The sequence below is a fragment of the Lactuca sativa genome, chromosome 1 (assembly GCF_002870075.4).
Source record: "Lactuca sativa cultivar Salinas chromosome 1, Lsat_Salinas_v11, whole genome shotgun sequence".
Taxonomy (NCBI): domain Eukaryota; kingdom Viridiplantae; phylum Streptophyta; class Magnoliopsida; order Asterales; family Asteraceae; genus Lactuca; species Lactuca sativa.
Window position 1 is genome coordinate 28,781,301 of NC_056623.2, and position 18,856 is coordinate 28,800,156.

The window sequence follows — 18,856 nt, forward strand, 5'->3', positions numbered from 1 at the left end:
TCTAGAAATAAATAAAAATCGTCTAAAATTTTTGTTTTGAAGATGAAAAACCGTACATTTTTACCTGAAAAATCGCACCACCTCATTTTGTGGTTAAGAACCGAAACCGCACCGAAATAACCGTAAAACCGAACCAAATCAAAACCGCAATTTTCGGTTTTTGACTTTAAAAAACCGCAATTTGCAGTTGCAGATGCGGTTTTATAAAAACCGTACCAAACCGTACCATACTCACCCCTAGATGTTATACACCGATTGAAATCGAATGTTGATATGTTTGTTGTTATTCCTCTTTGAATATGTTACATGCTTGTTTAATTGAAGTTAAATAGGTTAAGGAAAAAGATATAATCTCAATTATGGTCTATGAAAATGTACATGACCTTTTACAAAGAAGTATACAAACCCTAGATTCTACTAGTCATCACTCATCACAGGCAGCATAGGGGAGCAGATAAACCCTAAAACATCTACAGTTCTTCACCGCGAAGGAGCATATCTACTACCTGGCTCATCGTAGGTCTTGCATCCTTAATTTCCTCAGCACATTGCAAAGCCACTTTGATCAAATTTCCCATTCGAATTCTGTCATATTCTCCTTTCACTGTAGAGTCTACAATCTCTTCAATCCAGTTACTCTTTCCGCCATATCCATCAGCAACCTTCTCTCTCACCCACTGAACCATCGGTCTTTCATATCCACCACTTTGATCACCGCCTTGTGGGCTTCTTCCAGTTATCATCTCCAGCATCACAACTCCATAGCTATAAACATCCACTTTTGAGGTAATCGGAAGACTCACAAAGAACCATTCTGGAGCCATGTAACCTCTTGTCCCTCTTGCCTTTGTGAACTCCGAGTTATCTCTTCCATCTCTATCAAAAAACTTCGACAACCCAAAATCTGCAACTTTTGGTAAGTAATCTTGATCCAGTAATATATTATGAGGCTTCACATCACAATGCAAAACCCATTCCAAGCATTCTTCATGTAAATACGCAAGTCCTTTTGCTGTACCCAACGCAACTTCAAATCTTTTATCCCAATGTAACTTTTTCGAGTGTAGATTTTCCTCCAATGATCCATTCTCCATATACTCATACACCAAAATCCTGTGCTTTCCTTCAGCACAATAACCCCATATATCTATCAAATTCATGTGATTAAGCCTCCCGAGTGTACTAATCTCCGCCAAAAACTCCGCTTCCCCTTGGTTGCTATTAGCTTCTTTCAAACGTTTTATGGCTGCAACTCGGTTATCAGACAAAACCCCTTTATACACAATCGCACCACCTCCTCTCCCAATCTCCATGCTGAAATTTTCAGACGCCTTTCTCAAATCCCGATAACTAAACCTCTCAAATCCCGTTGCAGCTTGGAGATAACCTTGTGATTTTGTAACTGATTTTCTTGTTTTGTAGAAGAAGTAGATTATACAAACGACCTCTAACGCCCCAAATACATAAGTGAACAATAATAAGAACTTTATAGACCCTCTTTCATTCTTCTTATCATAAACTCTTTCCATTTCCACCATCATAGGATGTCCAGAACAATTTAACCCAAGCTCTTGAGTAGCTTTAGTGGTATTAGAAAATAAGGTAATTTTCGGGACTCTTAAATACAAAGAACCATTGAAACTAACCGAGCTGAACCCATTCAGCAATAGAAATTTCGGGTAACAAAGAAAGATGCCTTGTTTCTTATCGAACTTATACTGAAACCCTTTGCAACTACACATGTTCATACACTCTTCTTTACATACATCCAAGGTAACATTCGGAAGATACTTTAAGTCATACCCATAAAAATCAAAATGAGAAAGATGTAGAAAACTATCGTGACCATTACCACATAAAGTTTGTTCAAATTCAGGCTCACAACCATACGACCAATCTGTTTGATTAACCATTTTATGATATGGTAAACAAGTGCACTTCCTACCAAATGTTGGCTGATTTGAACACGTACTGTTTTCACCACAACTTCCATGAATCATGCAAGTTTGAGCCATGGCTTGCCAAGTAACCTTCCAGAATGTTCTGTTTTCATTCAGACTGTAGACTCTAAGGTTTCCATCTATATCTATGGTGACCCTTCTCATAATCTGAATCCCATCATCTGAAGAATTAAAAAACCAACCATCACTTGAAATGAAACGACCAAAAGTGTCAATTGAAGCAGTTCTTTCACTACCATAAGTACTCCTTCCAGCATCCCATGCTCGAAGCTCTGGATTAGGCCAATAAACACCTGTCACTTTAGGTCCACTATACACGAGTCTAAGAACATTATCACTATCGAAAAACAACCTGTAAAAACCCGAAGAATGATTTGTTTTGCTTCTAGAAGAAACAAGCATGGATTCTTTGGTTAGTGGTTGATTTGGAAGAAGGGTATCGGTTGGAAATCCGAAACTTTGCCATAGTATCTTTTCATCTTTACTTTGGAGGTAAAGATTGCCTGAATTGTTGAGTTTTAATTCAGCTGAATCGGTTAAGTCGCGTGTTCTTGTGGTCCAAATGGGAAGATCTTGATCTGCATCTTGTAAAACTAAATTGCCTGTTTTGGTTAGGGAAAGCTTGGACCGTTTTCCGTTAACGGGTGCATCGCGGTTAGCCATCCAGACAACTGTGTGGGACCCGGTGGATAAGGGTTTAGTGAACCAAATTGAGAAGCAAAAAGCGTTGTTTCCCACACTGTAGAATCCGGCTGTGAAAACATTGTCTGGAGAGATTAAGACATCATCTTTGTTGTCTACAAAGAGAGAAGAGCCTAGTTTTAAGGCGTAAGGTGGTGAAGATGATGAGGTTGTTAATGGTGTTTGAGATGAGAGTAGTGAAACGAGCATGAGAAGATGAAGGAGAAGATCCATTATGATTGAATAGAAATCTTGTATGTGGGTGTTGTATACTTGTATTTATATAATGAGTAATGACAGTTTTTAAGATATGGATTACTGGGTTAACTCACTGGGTAGATTGAACCCAGGTGATTGAAATAGACTAAATTAAAACTCTCTGGATGTAGATTAATAACGAGTATACAATGCTAATAGTTAAATTAAATTATTATTTATGTATTAAATTAAATCTTATATATATTCTAAAATAAATATAATAATAATTTCTCAATAACGGGGAAAGGTAGTTTGCTATTATACCTAATTTGACGACTAGTATGTGTTTTGGTGAATGTCGTATTCGAGTCATTTCCTTTACCAGGTCAATTGGTGTAAGTCCTCAAAGATGTGTCCTAATGGAATCCAATCATCAATCATCTTGTCATTGTAAAACTACGTTAGCAGAATTTAATACTATTCAAAACTAAATGTTGTCATGTAAAGGATGAGAATTGTATACTATAAGTTCTAGAGAAAACTTTGATACAACTTTTTTTAAACGAAAGTATTTATAAATGTTTTAATTTTTTTTTAGCGGAAGTGTTTCAAGGAGATGTTGACAAACCACAGCCATTGCAATTCTTGCATTCTGATCAAGAGAATCCATCAACTTTACCTTTGTTCAAATGCTTACAAATCTCAGCCTTGTAATTGTTTTTAGCGATAAATTTGACATTTGAAGTTGTACAACTTCAAGGAGATGCTATTATGTCTTGGACCAAATGTAAATGGTTATTAATAGAGCAATTCAATAAGTTGAAATGTGAATAAGTAGGAAGATTTAAAACTTAAATAATTGAATATTGGTATGTCCAAGGGAGGGATATCAAGAGTAAACATACATTGAGAAAAAATTGATATGTTTATGTGAATAAATAAGAATCCAATTGAATTATCTGTAGTTACTAAAGTTGATGGTAGGTAATTCATGGACATGAATAAAGGAAGACATCCACTAATTGCTAAAATTCCCATTCAAAATAAATAAACAATAGTCCAAGGTTCTTTCCAACATAATGGAAAAACAAGGCATATTCATGTAACAATTTAGTTTGTCGCTTGCATAGACTCACTCAACGTTACAAGAGGTTGGTTACCACAAAATGAGACGCATTGATGAACTCACACCTCAGGAGAAGATGAATCTGGACATATAGAAAATTAATCAGATACATTGAACATGGGAAAATAAGTAATAGCTGCATGGAACAAGTCTCATATGCTGACCAAATTGGATTTTCTAAACTCTACATTAATTTTGCAAATTATTCAATCGAGGATGCCATCTTTTCACACATAAATACTTGTAACATACATTTTTTAACAAAATATTAACCCCTTGTCCTATTAACCAAATCTATCAACTAGTGATTGCACTAGAGATGCATTTTCAAAACTGATATTCATCTTATCTTAGCACGTTATATGTACGATATCAAAAACTTTAGATTTGTCTTCAAAACTATCTTGACAAGAGTTTTGAATAGTGTTTTTATGTGTATGTGAATTGTGAATGTGGGGTAGTGTGGTCTAACATGATCATGATGTAAGTGTGGTTTCGAACTTATATAAGTTCACCCTAAAAAGATCTTTTGAAAGTTTTTTTTATTCAAAACTTATTTACGGAATAATCGATTTTATTTTATAATATTGTTTTATTATATGATGCGTATTATATGGATTTATTGAAAAATAAATAATAAAATATAATAAAGAGTAATAACATTAAAAAAATGATATTTTTAACAGAATGTGGTAAATTTTATAATGGAACGGGAAACAAATATTTATGTAAAAAATAAAATCTTTATAGTGTCTCTAATCAATAAAGTTCATATGGTGTTAATGATTTGGAGATCAAAATTTGTTTTCAAAACTATCTTGACAATGTTTTGAGGATATCCCCCACTAAATCCGGCAAATTGAAAGAAAATTTTGGATCGTGGATTATATTAAAAGATCCAGTAATTTAAACATAGAAAACCATAAGGGTTTAAGTGAAACAATGTTTGTTTTTACTAATTACTTATATGCCTTAAAGTCCAATGATTTCATTTATAGAGTTTAAGAAGAATTAGGAAGAGAGTTGTTAATTGAAATGTCATTTGGTTATGTTGGATCATAGTGTTGATTTCGAATACAATAAATCAAGTCATTAGGATCATTGTTCATTCATTAATAACAGCAAACATACAACAAATGTTTTAGGAATACTTTTTTATCTCGACAAGTGGAGACTATGGTCCAAAGCAAAACCCTTCTAACATTATCGCACCCTTAGCAAAACAAGAATCCTTCTGTGAAAACTTTCCTTTATTTTTTCAAAGGAAGAAAAATAGGTTGTTCTTAAAAAAAAGGGAAAATGACTTAGGAGGGTAACTACTTCTTATCTGTGTTCATATATTAGCAATTTCTTTCTTTTTGTACATAAGAAAGCAACTAACTTGTTTTAACCGTTTAAATTACACCAATATTATCGGCTAATACCTGTTTTAACCGGTAACTCAAATTAACTCATTTAAAATAAAGGGGGAAAATGACTTAGGAGGGTAACTACCTCTTATTCGTGTACACATATTGGCAACTTCTTTTTTTTTTGTACATAAGAAATCAACTAACTTGTTTTAACTGTTTAAATTACACCAATATTACCGGCTAATACATGTTTTAACTGATAACTCAAATTAACTCATTTAAAAAAAAATTACGTGGCATACACAAGATAATACGTGTCATCTATGTGCAGGGCGGTTCTAAGGATTCAAATGCCCAGGACAAAACAGATAAAAAAAAATGACCTTAGACCTTAACGTGTAACAATGTAAGGAATTAAATTACGTAAACTAATTTTTTTATTAAAATGACGATAAACCTTATAGCAATAAACATAGTCAAATCATAGTTTTAATGATTAATAACATATCCTAACAGCTAACCGACAATCCTTGAAGCTCTCATAGCATTCTTGATTGCAAATTGGCTGATCAACTCTTCGTAGTCTATACTCTCTAAGAGTAAACAACTTCCACTTGACTTTGTCTAGTTCTTGTCTGAAAACCAAATCACAGTTCTTCTCTTCTTCCAACTTCTTCTTGGTATATACTAATTTCGTTTTCCAAATTTCCAAGCTTCAATGTTAGATTGTAGATTTGTCCCAAATCAATATTCTTCTCTACTTCGTACTCATCCTCTTCCAGCTACTCCTAAAAATTACATTTTGGAGTTCTTGCACTCTTCAGGAAAGGATAAAAAAAAAAAAAAAAGTTAAATTGAAGAGTAAATGAAGAAGAAGATTCAGTTAGGGATGATTAAAAAAACACATATTTACCAAAGAGTTTTGACAAACTCGAAAATTTCTTCCAGGATCGTCAAGTGTTCTTGAAATCTTCACACGCGATGGCATGTCGCACTTACATGGATGGTCAGCTTGCAATTCAACATTGCGTTTGGAAGAGACAGATGAAGCAGAAGAAGAAGCCATTGTCGATCTAGGGCTTTAACGACAAACGAACCATATAACACCCTTTATATAATGAGGTGATGTGTATATGCCACATAGATGCCACGTATTATCTTGTGTATGCCACGTAACTTCTTTTAAATGAGTTAATTTGAGTTACCGGTTAAAACAGGTATTAGCTGGTAATATTGGTATAATTTAAACAGTTAAAACAAGTTAGTTGTTTTCTTATGTACAAAAAAAAAAAAAAAAAAAAGTTATCAATATGTGAACACAAATAAGAGGTAGTTACCCTCCTAAGTCATTTTCCCATAAAAAAATGTTAGCATTATTTTTTAAAACTTTTCAATTTTGATTTGTTTTTTACCCATGTGTACTCTAGAAATTAGTAATTTGATTTTGATCCATAAGCTTTCTTCTTGTTGTTCTTATTGAATAGTGGTCTAAACATTTCTTCAATAGTCCAACGTTTTTGTCAAATTATGTATAAAATCAAACATCGCAATATTCTTACAATAATAGCAACACACTTACATTACAACAAAAGATGATTCAATGCACTAAAAGGAGAACCAAAACCAATTTTACAAACAATATTTTGTTGCTCCATAAACAGTGTTGTTACTCGATTGTGCAAGAACCATCTGGTGTCTCATAGCTAGATAGGAAGAACAAACTTTGTTTCTTCTGTAGGAACCTGCGTTATAAAACATATAATTTTTCTTTTTATATAAATTTCGCATGAAAAATAATTGTTGTGATAAAAAAAAAAAAAATTAAAGAAGATTGCTATTACTTGAGAAAGTCTTGTAAGTTGTGTTGCAGTTCTCTCAATGTCTCCTCTTCAATGTTAGCATGGAACAGTATCTCTGGCAATTTAACTGCAAAAAAAATCAAACAATGCAACGTTGAAACCCCAAAAACAAGATTTTTGTACTTAATTTAATAATAAAAGTGTAACAGAAAAATACCAAAAAGACGTAACAGATGTTCAGCTCCATAAATTTTAGAAGGAGAAATTTGATTTGCAGTTGCTTGTTGATACTGTTGGCTTTCAGTTTTGTAAAGAAGCATTGCAGGCAATGCTTTGTCAAAGTAGCAACGTAATCCACTTACAACTTCTCCAGCTGTATCTGATTCCCTTCATATAAAAATAATAAAAGTAAATAAATTAACTAAATCTGAAAATATATATATATATATATATATATATATATATATATATATATATATATATATATATATATATATATATATATATATGTGGAAAAAGAGAGAAAACCTTCCATCCTTGTTTGATCGATGCTCCAAATACAGTTTCAATATGTCATCAACATTTGGAGAGCAAGGAAGTTTAACAAGCTGAAACAAAGAGTTTTGGAGAAAATAAATATATAGAGACTAAAAGTTTAAAAAAATAATTAGTCATTGGTTTACCTTTCCCATATGAGTTATATATTCACTATAATTCACCAAATGCTTCTTCAGTGATGATGGTATATGGATATCAATCAGCTTTTCATAAGACACAGTGCCCTTGCATACAAGGGATACAATTTGTATTTTAGTCCAAACTGAAAAAAAAAAGAAAAAAAAAAAAAAGAATACCTTGGACATGGTCTTCCTCTTCATGCCCTTTGTCACTGCAATATATTAAAGAAACAAAAATCCAAGTTTAGTAAATTTGTTTTGGTTGATATACAAAAACTAGGATTAAGATTTAAAAGAATGTTGTTTCTAACTATTAGGATTTTTGGGCTTCAACTCATTCTCGAGTGCTTTCTGTTTTTGAAGATTTTCGTTGTTTATGTTCATGAGACGATCAATGCCAACCCATTCATCCCATCTATCAAAATTCAAACCAAATAATATATCAGCTACAATCATAATTACTTATGTAAAATCAAGTATATATAAAGATAAAATTACTCACTTTTGTTTCCACCCCTGTAAATACAAAACAAATGTAAACTGTTAGCATTAAGCCTCATAGAAATGTTATATGAATACAATGGTAACAAAAGCGTAAGAACCTACTATACAAAAATCATATGGAGCACATTGTTTAAGAATTGAAAATAGATCGATTAATAATACTTACTAGATAATGGATATAATAACGCTTTTCCTTGGAATCAACTTCTAGCACCTGTTAGATACAGAGGGGACACATCAGATGCTAAAGGGGTAAGGGGGAAACTATTGTATAAAAAGATACACATGGAGTTATAATGTCAAATGGAGTACTTTCTGTGTGAAATTTTCAATAGAAATTGGGGTTTCACTTTCACATAAGATCAATAGTCTTACACGTATTCACTTGTTATGAAGTTTTGTAATCAGATATTTAGAAAGACAACGTGTAGAGGTCTTTATGATGCACATGGGATTTGAGCTACGAATTTTTGGTATTATAAGTGGTCAAGATCAGTGGATCACATGGTGACTATGTTTTTGCACTTATATCTAAAATTCTCTGCAATCATATTAGAATACAGAGCATTCCAATTCACTACCCTAATATCCTAGCAGGTTATGTAAGATCATTAAAACATTAGATTTGTAACTTCCATAATTGTTTAGTAATGGAGGTTTACGACCAAAGTGGGAGCCCTTGACTTGAGCATTAGGGTCGCTCTTCATTGTTTTTTGTGGTCCTGAATCAATGAATTAAGCTGAGGTGGGCAGATTGATCACATACTCAATTTCCATAGGGATTTCACAATCATTGCTTCCATGGAACAAAAGCGAGAAGTGCGAAACAGAAACGATTAAAAAAAATCAGTGATACTACGATAAACTAAATCGAAAGCACATAACGGCACCTTAGCTTCGTAAATGCGAAGGTTATGATAAGCCAAGACCTTCTCTCCTTGACGGAAGGGAGTCGATAGAGACTCAACGGCGCCATCTTTACTTACAACGTCCGTATCCGTCTCCATAGTGGCGTCGTATTCGTCGGAGATGGTGGCGGATTCATCATCATCTGTAGCGCTGCCGGAGTTTGAGCTTCGCATTTCGCGTCTTAAAATAGCAACAATTAGGATGCACGATAACTCGAAAATCAGAAGCTATTTCAGAATTCTGAGTGTTAAGTAGTCAGAGTTAACTCATTTGATCGGAGTCTTCACTCTTCATAGGTGAACGGTGGTTCTATGATCGATAGCCCACCCACCCGATCGGTCAAAACCCAAATGAACTGAAGTTCATAGCTGACGTTTTGGGCCCATTTGAAAAACACAAAAAAACACTTTATAAAAAAAAAAAGAGTTCAATTCCTAAAAGTTCTATATATTAGTTTTTTCTGGATTTTTTTCTTAAATTTTAAAAAAAATTTATTCGACCATTTTAAAAGTAATCTTCTGGTTTTATGTATAAGAGATTTTAGGAAAATAAATTAACTTTGATGTTAAATCTGAAAAAGAATCTAGTATATAAGATATTTTATGTAATTAACTATAAATTAATTGGTCAAATAAAAAATATAAAAATATAAGAGCTTTTTTATAAATAAAATAAAATTACAGTTTAATCAGAAAAAACTAAATATATATGTTATTAACCCATAAAGAACATAAAAAAAAACCGAGTTAAATGGAAAAATATTAAATGTCTTCAGATATTTAATCTTTTATTATTTTTATAAAATAAAAATAACAAATTAATAATATCATTTTCTTATGGTTGTATATTATATTTGATGTTAGACTATTTTTGAATGTATTAATGATAAAGAGATCTTACTTAAAACATTTCAAAGAAGTTACCTAAAAATCCAAATATCATTCATAATGACCACATAGATAACCATCCTTTTTTTAGAGATGTTTCGTATGTTCCATGTGGTTTGTTTGGTACTAGATTTTGTATGTTTTCATTTGATGAACAAAGTTGGCTTAACTTAGACGTGGCAATTTGATACACGATACGATTAACACGGCATGAATACGATACGAGTTTTCTGTGTATGTGTTTTAGAAATTTATGTTTCGTGTTTATTCGTGTCTAACACATATTTTAAATTCGTGTTTCGTGTCTTATACGTGTCAAACACGAATTTACCTATTTAGACACGTATAAGACACGATACAAATTCGTGTTGACACGTGACACGTATAAACACGTATATACACATATATACTTTAGGGTTAAATTTTATATTTATAATATATTAAGGACCAATTTCTTAAAAGTCAATAATTAGTTTATAGCCCTAGCTCTAAAAAAGCCAATAAAAACGTGTTTATTCGTGTTTTTTCATGTTTTCATGTAGCACGGCTGAAAAACGTGTATATTCGTGTCGTGTCACGTCTCACACGATTTTTTTACATGTCGTGTTCGTGTTTGATATCCCAAACACGTTTTATAATTCGTATCGTGTTCGCGTTTAACAAATCTGTGTCGTGTAAATTCGTGTCTGACACGAATACACGACACGCAGACACGGATTGTCAGGTCTAGCTTAACTAAGAGCTTTGAGATGGTTTGATAACTTGGAGGACTAAAAGCATGAATCATACTTTTCAATTAATTGTTTTTGCATTGAATGTTACTTCACAAAGCATGAATCATACTTTTCATTTGATTGTTTTTGCATTGAATGTTACTTCACTAATCTTATTGATTAGTGTACCCATCGTATTTGCTTCTCATGATGATTGGTCAAATAACAAAAATATTGTATTTCTAGATACATCATTATAGATTGGATTAGTCTATCTAGTGGGTATCCATCCATCATAATGTAGTTACTAAAAATGGTAAAACACATCAGACGGGTGTGATTTACCCATTTCCAAAGTTGGTTCATGTGGGGTTTACAAAAATTATAAAACACAAGTGTGATTTACTGATTTCCAAAGTTGGTTCATGGACCCTTATTATCCAAAGAAGAAAAAAAAATATATTCACTTCTTAATTCCATCTTACACATTATATATATATATATATATATATATATATATATATATATATATATATATATATATATATATATATATATATATATATATATATATATATATTTGTTAGTTTTAGGGAATGAGAATGACAAGATGTATACTTGGATAATTTTTAGGATCGTGTTTTCAAATACTTTCCGAAATTTGTATTTCGTCTCTATTGTTTGGGATACACGAATTCAGAAGTAGGATAATCCAAAAACAAAACAAATCCAAATTGCAGACCTAATTCGAATTGAGAAACACATAATATCTTTGCTTGATGTGTTTTTTAAGAGATATAGAGATTATATGATCTATTTCGAGTATATATGTTCCATATTCCATTTTTGGAACATTCATCATCCTTTTTAAGTTCAAAAAATGATTTTATATACTAAAAGATCTTAGTTATCATCATACAACAAATAAGAAGGAAAACGGGCAACAAGTTGCGTTGGTAAGTCTTTTGTATGGTAAAGTCAATTCTTTTAAAGACTACATCCATAGATCCAGGGGATATAACATTGTTATGCATGATTCATTGTACTTGATGCGACATCGGCTCCGACCACCTGCTCTGAGGAAGTGCTTCTGCACCGGAGACGGATCTGCGAGGTCAAAACAGACAAGCTCATTAGAGCCGCCCCAGGGATTGTGCCCCGGGAGCAGGCTCCGATGGTCAAGTTAGATCAACTAGAAGATCTGAGATGGTCCTCCATAGCTAGAGAGAACCATCTTGGTGTTGGTGGTGGTGTATGGTGGCTGACGGCGGCGGGTAGCGGTTGAACCACTCGGTCGGAGTATAGTGTGGCGGCTGAGCCATGGGGGAAGAGCCCAAGGGAAAGGTCCTGGGGCCAAGGTCTACGGAAAAGGTCCAAGGGAAAAGCTCATCCTTCATAGAGGAGGCACTATTCTATTTATAGTAGACAATTAGGTCAAGGGGAATTAGGTTAGGCCTTGGGCCAGCCCAATTCAGGCCCAACTAGCAAGGAGCTGGGCAATGTCGCCCGGAGGCGTCAGGGTCGGGCCGGCAGGAGAGTCCCCAGCACGGCTGGCAAGGGAACGCCAGGCAGGGTTGGCTGGAGCGCGCCAGGCCAAGCTAACGCGCTTGGGCAGTCTCAGCCATGCTAATGGACCATCTATCATCAAGTCCCCCCAGTCTGATGTTATTGGTACGCGGCCAATAACATCGGACTAGACTTAGTCATATAAACTGTGTGTCATCAAGTCCCCCTAGTCTGATGCTATTGGGTTGCTGACAATCGGATTGGACTAGATAACGCACAAATACATTAAATAATAGAGAGAACGACCAAACCTCACCCACGAGAGTCGTGGGGTTGTGCGATGAGCCAAACATTGCTTATGTAGCTTGAGCTGACTTGATAGTCCTTCATTGACAGGAGTGTGAGTCGATATGTGCGATGCAACGTAGCTGTTGCTGCGATAATGCAGGCCGAGGCTGCTAGAGAGTGTTACGTGACACTGATGTCGATAAAATGTCGGATCGGGGTAGCTAAGAACCGTAACCTCGCCATACAGTCTCTAAAACTGTTATTCGGCACAAATGTTGTTGTAGTTACACGCAAATGGAATGTCACTGATAACCATCTACATAGTCTGCATTAATAACCGTCTTGGAGGTATTTCTTGCTTGGGCTACACCTAGCTGGATTCCCCCCAGTCTGATGTGGGTAAAGTAGGTAGCCGCGTCAGACTATGTTGTCGAACCAATAAACCGTAAGGTTGCTGACCATAATATAAGTGGCAGAGATTCCGAGAGCTGGGCGATTAGGTTGCTAGCGAGGGTCACGTAATGAGACTATTGTCGATAGCCAGACAACAGAATTCGTGAGGAACAGGCAGTGAGGCTATATGTAGGAAATATGAAGTGAGATTGTTGCCGAGAGCCAGACAGCAGAGGTGCTAAGGGATAAGCGGTAAGGCCAGAGGTATGGGTTGCGCAGCAAGACTGTTTCCGAGAGCTGGGAAACAGAGATGCTGAAAGGTAGTAGGTAGCAGGGCCGCTGTCAGGATGACCTTCTTGCTGGAGAGTAACCTCACTATAGCAGGTTTTAATGTGGATAACACTTCATCGATCGTCCGAGCACAAGAGAACCATGATGACTGTGAGAGAGGAAGCACCGAGATCATGGTGTTAGTCGCCGAATAAGCTTGTGATGCGCGACTTATGGTGCGCGACTTAGGAGAATAGCTTGGGCTTAGCAACCGACGATCATGGAGATGTTACGCGGGAGAGCATCGCCCGGAATGGATCGGGCTTGGCTGCTAGTGATCGTAGATACATCACACGGGAGAGCATCGCGTGGAATAGATCGGGCTTGGCTGCCAGCGATCGTAAGTACATCACGCGGGAAATCATCGCGTGGATTCATATAGGCAAAGGTTGCGAGCCTTTGAGCCTAGTTGGCAGAGCATGTTGTTAATGGATTCGAGCTGAGAAGTCAGGCGACTCAAGGCAAGGGTGTTGAACCTTGCATGCGGAGCGTGCCACTATAATGGAGTCAGGATGAGAAGCCAGGCGACTCGAGGTGAGGATACTAAACCTCGCATACATAGCTTGCCGCTAATGGATTCGAGCTGAGAAGTCAGGCGACTCAAGGCAAGGGTGCTGAACCTTGCATGCGAAGCGTGCCGCTATAATGGAGTCGGGCTGAGAAGCCAGGCGACTCAAGGCAAGGGTGTTGAACCTCGCATGCGGAGCTTGCCGCTATAATGGAGTTGGGCTGAGAAGCCAGGCGACTCGAGGCGAGGGTACTGAACCTCACATGCGGAGCTTGCCGCTAATGGAGTCGAGCTGAGAAGTCAGGCGACTCAAGGCAAGGGTGTTGAACCTTGCATGCGGAGCATGCCGCTATAATGGAGTCGGGCTGAGAAGCCAGGTGACTTAAGGCAAGGGTGCTGAACCTCGTATGTGGAGCTTGTCGCTATAATGGAGTCGGGCTGAGAAGCCAGGCGACTCGAGGCGAGGGTACTGAACCTCGCATGCGGAGCTTGCCGCTATAATGGAGTCGGGCTGATAAGCCAGGCGACTCGAGGTGAGGGTACTGAACCTTGAAGAATTGGGCATAGCATCCTATAATCTATGTGTCTAGCCCAGGTGACCAGTTCGTGTTGAAGTGTAATGGCGCCTGATGCTTTGCTGCACCACTGGTTGTTGTGATGATTGGTGCCTCGCTGTCTTGGTTATCTGTCGAGGGCTATGCAGCGATGCTACTTAGAGTTGTATAATGTAGTTGTTGTCAAGTGGTGCGTAGCGAGACTGCCATTGAGAGCTGGTCAACATGGCCGTTGAGAACTGAGCATCGATATGGTAGCGATAGATGAGCAGCGAGACTTCTAAAGGTCGAACTACGAGACTACTTTTTCAATCTGGAATACCAATGTCGCCTCGGGGATGAACCATCATGCATAGTGTCAGTTCTTCATGTATTTTAACTCTTCCCCTTGGGAATAAAAATCACTTATACATAGTTTCGTACCAACCCTACCCCCCCCCCCCCTTTCTTAGAGGAAGCGAGGAATGGAAGCGATGGATGCATAGTTGCAAGAAATTAGGCAACACAACTACTGAGAAAAGCTATGCGACCCAAGTACTAACAAAAACTGGGTAGCACGATTAGCACGACTGCTGGGAGTCATACAACATAACTGTTGATGACTAGGCCTTGCAGCTGCTGAGCTGAGTCACATGGCCAGTGAGGGTCGAGCTACACGACTGCTGTGGTCCAAGCAATGCGGCTGTTGAGAGTTGAGCAGCAAGACTTCTTGAAGTTGGTCAACACAGTTGCTGATAGCCGAGCAACACAATTGTTGAGGGTTATTTCAGAATGCTTCACAAGTAGTAGTGATGTACTACTCTTCCCCCTCCTTTTTTTGAAAAAAAATCGAGTAATCTGAGCCATAACACGTATTCTGAAAGTGTATTCTGTTGAGCGGAGTTTGCGGCACGCCAACATTAAATTGTTGATTTTGTCTTGCTAAAGTGGCTCATTTAATTGTTGAGATATTCTAAATGATCAAGTATGGGAGAAATCCAAAATAGAATGGCACGCAGCCCTTTTATGGATGAACCCAAATGTTGAATCGTTAGCCCAGATCCTTTTTTTAATGGTGTGAGTTAAACTGGACCGCAAAACATCTTCTTAAACTGGATTTTGCTAGGTCAAATCGCAGCAAGAAAGCGCTGAGTAGCTGACTAGCGAAAATTCTCTTGCATTACTAGCCCATATTTTTGTTGTTGGAGTAGCTCATAGAAGAAAAGACTTGAAAGAAGCCCAAAATAGGGATGTTTAAGCCCATTTTAGGTTATTGGCCCAAACTCTTTTCTCTTCTTTTTTTAAATACAGAGTTAGACCGGGTCACAACGCATCTTTTGAAACTGAATTTTATTGTATAAGATCGTGTCCTTCTAGTATCGAGTGACTGACTTTATTTTGTAGGAAACACAAACTTATCAACCTTTACCAATAGATCTTCACATATTCCTCTTGGGAATGTAACCGTTTTGTTTGCTAGGTGAATCGCCATTCAAATTAGCCTTGGCTCAGGAAGATCTAATTTTTTGAAAAACGAGTATGGCATGAGATTTACACTTGCCCCCGAATCAACCAATGCATAAATGGTAGCCAAGTTCCCAAATTGGCAAGGTAATGTTAAGCTTCCCGGATCACCTTTCTTCTTAGGTAGTTTGTTCAACATGGCAGCTGAACAATTCTCATTTAGGACCACTTTCTTTACTTCTTCCATCTTCTTTCTATTAGTTAGAAGCCCCTTGAGGAATTTGGCATATTTCGGCATTTGTGCAACTGCCTCTATGAATGGCATATTAATCTGGAGAGCCTTTATGTGTTCTAGAAACTTCTGGTAGTCAGCTTCATTTTTTTCTTATCTAGCTCAAGCCAGAAAGGGAAGTGGAGGCTGATATGGCTTAACCGGGGGTTGGTTTTTCTGCTCAGCTGGGGCACTCGTCGAGTCAGGTCGGGATTCTGTGATTCTGCATGTTCTTTTTTATCCTCTTGCACCAGTTTAGGATCTTCTTGCTGAATAGGAGTCAGAAGGGGTTATAATCTTCCCACTCCTAGTTGTGACAACATTTATATGTGCACCTTTTGGGTTACTTTCGGTATTGCTCGGAAGTCCACCCGGTCTTCTCTCATTCACTTGTTGTGCAAGTTTCCCCAGCTGCTTTTTTATGTTGAGAATAGATGCTTGCTGATTCCTAAGAAAAGCTTGTTGATCTTTCATCATAAGTTGGTGTTCTCTCAACATATTTCGTTGATCTTTAAGTGTAGCATCGGTATCATTGTGTCTTTTCTCGGATGCGGTCACGAATCTTGTAAGCATGTCTTCTAAATCTGATTTCTTTTCATGTACCAGTTCATCCTTTTGGTAAAAACCTCTATCTTTTTGCTTATATTTTTCTTCCCTTGTCTTTTTGTACTCATCATATGGTAGCCATTCTTTCTTCGGTTTTTGCCAATTATCATCAAACCTATTACCACTTGAATAGCACACTTGTACCTTCCGGTTCCCATTCTCATCAAGATCACAATCTTTTGTAAGGTGAGGACCTCTACAGTTTTCACATCCCACCCTAATAGCATGGATGGATTGGTCCATCTTAGTCATTCTTTGGTCCATGCTTTCCAACTTTGCCATCATTGTTGCCATGTCATCGGTAATGGAATTTACCGCCCCTCGAGTCAAATCATTCCTTGGGTTATGGTATTCTCTATAGTGCTTATAGAATTCTTCAATTAGCTCTTTGATCACCGGGGGTGCCTTCTTTGTGATGGGTCCTTGCGAGTCAAGGAGCTGCCTAGTTGTTACATTGACTCCATCATAGAAAATGGAGACTTCTTGTTGAATGTTTAGATCATGATGTGGGCAATTCCTTAGTAGGCCCTTGTATCTCTCCCATGCCTCATAAAGGGACTCTCCGGCTTGTTGTTCAAAGTTGGCAACAACTTTCTTCAACTTGTCTATCTTCGAAGGTGGGCAAAACTGGTCAATAAATTCTTCTTTCATCTTAGCCCATGTAGTGATGGATCCGAGAGGAACTGACTTGAGCCAATCCTTTGCAGCACCTTTGAACGTGACGGGAAGCATATGAAGCAAAACGGTATCGCGGGCCACATTAGGAAAATTAAAGTAGTCGGCTATGTCGCTGACCTCTTCTAGGTGCTTGTACGCGTCTTCGTGATCTTTTCCATAGAATGGAATCTCCTTAAGTTGGGCGAGTATGTGGCCTTTGAGTTCAAATTTGGCGTTTGTGGGAATCGCGGGTTGCACGAGCCCCAGACCGGTGTCTTCACGCATCTTCTTCTTCCATTCTCCCATGGGAACTTCATCGATGTTAGTCATGGGGTTAGCTAGTTCGCCTTAAAAGTCGCTCTCTTCCTCGGTTTCGGATTCGTACTCGATGTCCTCCTTGATTGGGTCTTCGTTCGCCAAAGAAATGTTGGATCCTCCTGATTTACTATTATTATTCTTGTTGAAAACATGTCTGATATTCTTCAAAGGTGAATTCTTAGGTGTATTAGAGCTTTCAACCTCCTTACCTTTGTTTTTCCTTAAAGCGGACTCTGGGTCTTCGTATGGAGGAACCAAGGGTGTGTTGCATCCTCTGGTCATGTAATGCCTACAAACAAAGCAAGAAAAACGCGTAAAAGGAACAAAAATAAAATAAAAGACGAAACTGTGAAACAACGATGGACTCGCCGAGTCGCTTCGATTGCACTTGGCAAGTTCAGAGCAAAAAAAAATACTTACTAACTTCTAAAAACATAAAATTATTAAAACTTATCCTAATTACTAAGTTACCTAAGAAATAACTTTGTGCAAGATAAATCTCACACAAAGGATCGATAAAACTAGAAATTAGTTAATTTTTTGAACCGTTCCCCGGCAACGGCGCCAAAAACTTGATGTGTGTGAACTCAACTAATTTTAAACCTACTTTTAATTATAAAATTAACACACAAAGGCAGTGGACCTATCAATTGTGGTGTAGCTAAATAAGTAGGGTATTGAACTCAGGAAACGGAAAATTTAAACTAATAGCTAATATTATCTAAAAAACAAGTAATAAAATGAAAGGTTTTCTCTAGTTTTGCAAGACTAGAAAACTTAAATAAACTAACTAACACACAATTTAACTAACTAGCAGTTAAAACAAGTTATTACCGCTAAATTCAATAATTAAGAGGACTTCTGTTTAGGTTCGACTCATTTGATCCCATGGACAATTTTATAGTGAATGTTTCGGATTAATTCTTCATTAGTTACCGATTGAGGTAATTAGGTTCACATTCGTTATTACTAATCCTTAGAAAACAGATTAATTCAAGCAATGGCCAGTTGTCTAAATTAATGAATTTCCTAGATATTGATTTGAGTTAAGTAATACTTGTAGTGGTTAATTAAGTTGGTCATTCAATTAACCTATTGCTGATGGTTCGTCATGCAAGCTCACACATTAACTTACCTATCTTCTAGTTAATTCTAGTTTCACGTTCGTTATTCCT

At 36.9% G+C, this 18,856-nt stretch overlaps 3 protein-coding genes and 1 non-coding gene across 5 annotated transcripts; 1 reads left to right on the plus strand and 3 right to left on the minus strand.

The window, feature by feature from the left end:
- Positions 1–470: 470 nt before the first annotated feature.
- LOC111894769 (putative receptor protein kinase ZmPK1) lies at positions 471–2,876 on the minus strand. The gene has a single exon (XM_023890873.2). It carries the CDS (start codon positions 2,874–2,876, stop codon positions 471–473), a length of 2,406 nt encoding a protein of 801 aa, XP_023746641.1.
- Positions 2,877–6,822: 3,946 nt separating this feature from the next.
- LOC111894749 (protein MRG2) lies at positions 6,823–9,603 on the minus strand. 2 transcript variants are annotated; one of them, XM_023890862.3, is made up of 10 exons: positions 9,189–9,603; positions 8,465–8,512; positions 8,297–8,310; positions 8,106–8,209; positions 7,972–8,006; positions 7,801–7,878; positions 7,646–7,725; positions 7,335–7,504; positions 7,160–7,244; positions 6,823–7,060 (listed from the first exon to the last, which is right to left on the minus strand). In XM_023890862.3, exons 1-10 carry the CDS (start codon positions 9,378–9,380, stop codon positions 6,985–6,987), a joined length of 882 nt encoding a protein of 293 aa, XP_023746630.1. In that variant the 5' UTR covers positions 9,381–9,603; the 3' UTR covers positions 6,823–6,984. The 2 variants fall into 2 exon arrangements, with proteins under 2 accessions (XP_023746630.1, XP_023746626.1); XM_023890858.3 differs by having other exon boundaries at positions 7,801–7,899; positions 9,189–9,602.
- Positions 9,604–16,355: 6,752 nt separating this feature from the next.
- LOC111894841 (uncharacterized) lies at positions 16,356–17,693 on the minus strand. The gene has a single exon (XM_023890934.1). The coding sequence runs from the start codon at positions 17,691–17,693 to the stop codon at positions 16,356–16,358; it is 1,338 nt and encodes a 445-aa protein (XP_023746702.1).
- LOC111894880 (small nucleolar RNA R71) lies at positions 17,203–17,309 on the plus strand. The gene has a single exon (XR_002851343.1). It is a non-coding gene; the product is annotated as a small nucleolar RNA R71 (small nucleolar RNA).
- Positions 17,694–18,856: the final 1,163 nt, after the last annotated feature.

Excerpts from the sequence above, each read along its gene's own strand:
- LOC111894769 (XM_023890873.2), bottom strand. The coding sequence starts at position 2,876 with ATGGATCTTCTCCTTCATCTTCTCATGCTCGTTTCACTACTCTCATCT.
- LOC111894749 (XM_023890858.3), bottom strand. The coding sequence starts at position 9,380 with ATGCGAAGCTCAAACTCCGGCAGCGCTACAGATGATGATGAATCCGCC. Across the intron at positions 8,007-8,105 it reads GAAGCCCAAAAATCCTAATA|TGACAAAGGGCATGAAGAGG; the intron begins GTTAGAAACAAC and ends AATATATTGCAG. Across the intron at positions 7,061-7,159 it reads AACTTACAAGACTTTCTCAA|GTTCCTACAGAAGAAACAAA; the intron begins GTAATAGCAATC and ends TTTATAACGCAG.
- LOC111894841 (XM_023890934.1), bottom strand. The coding sequence starts at position 17,693 with ATGACTAACATCGATGAAGTTCCCATGGGAGAATGGAAGAAGAAGATG.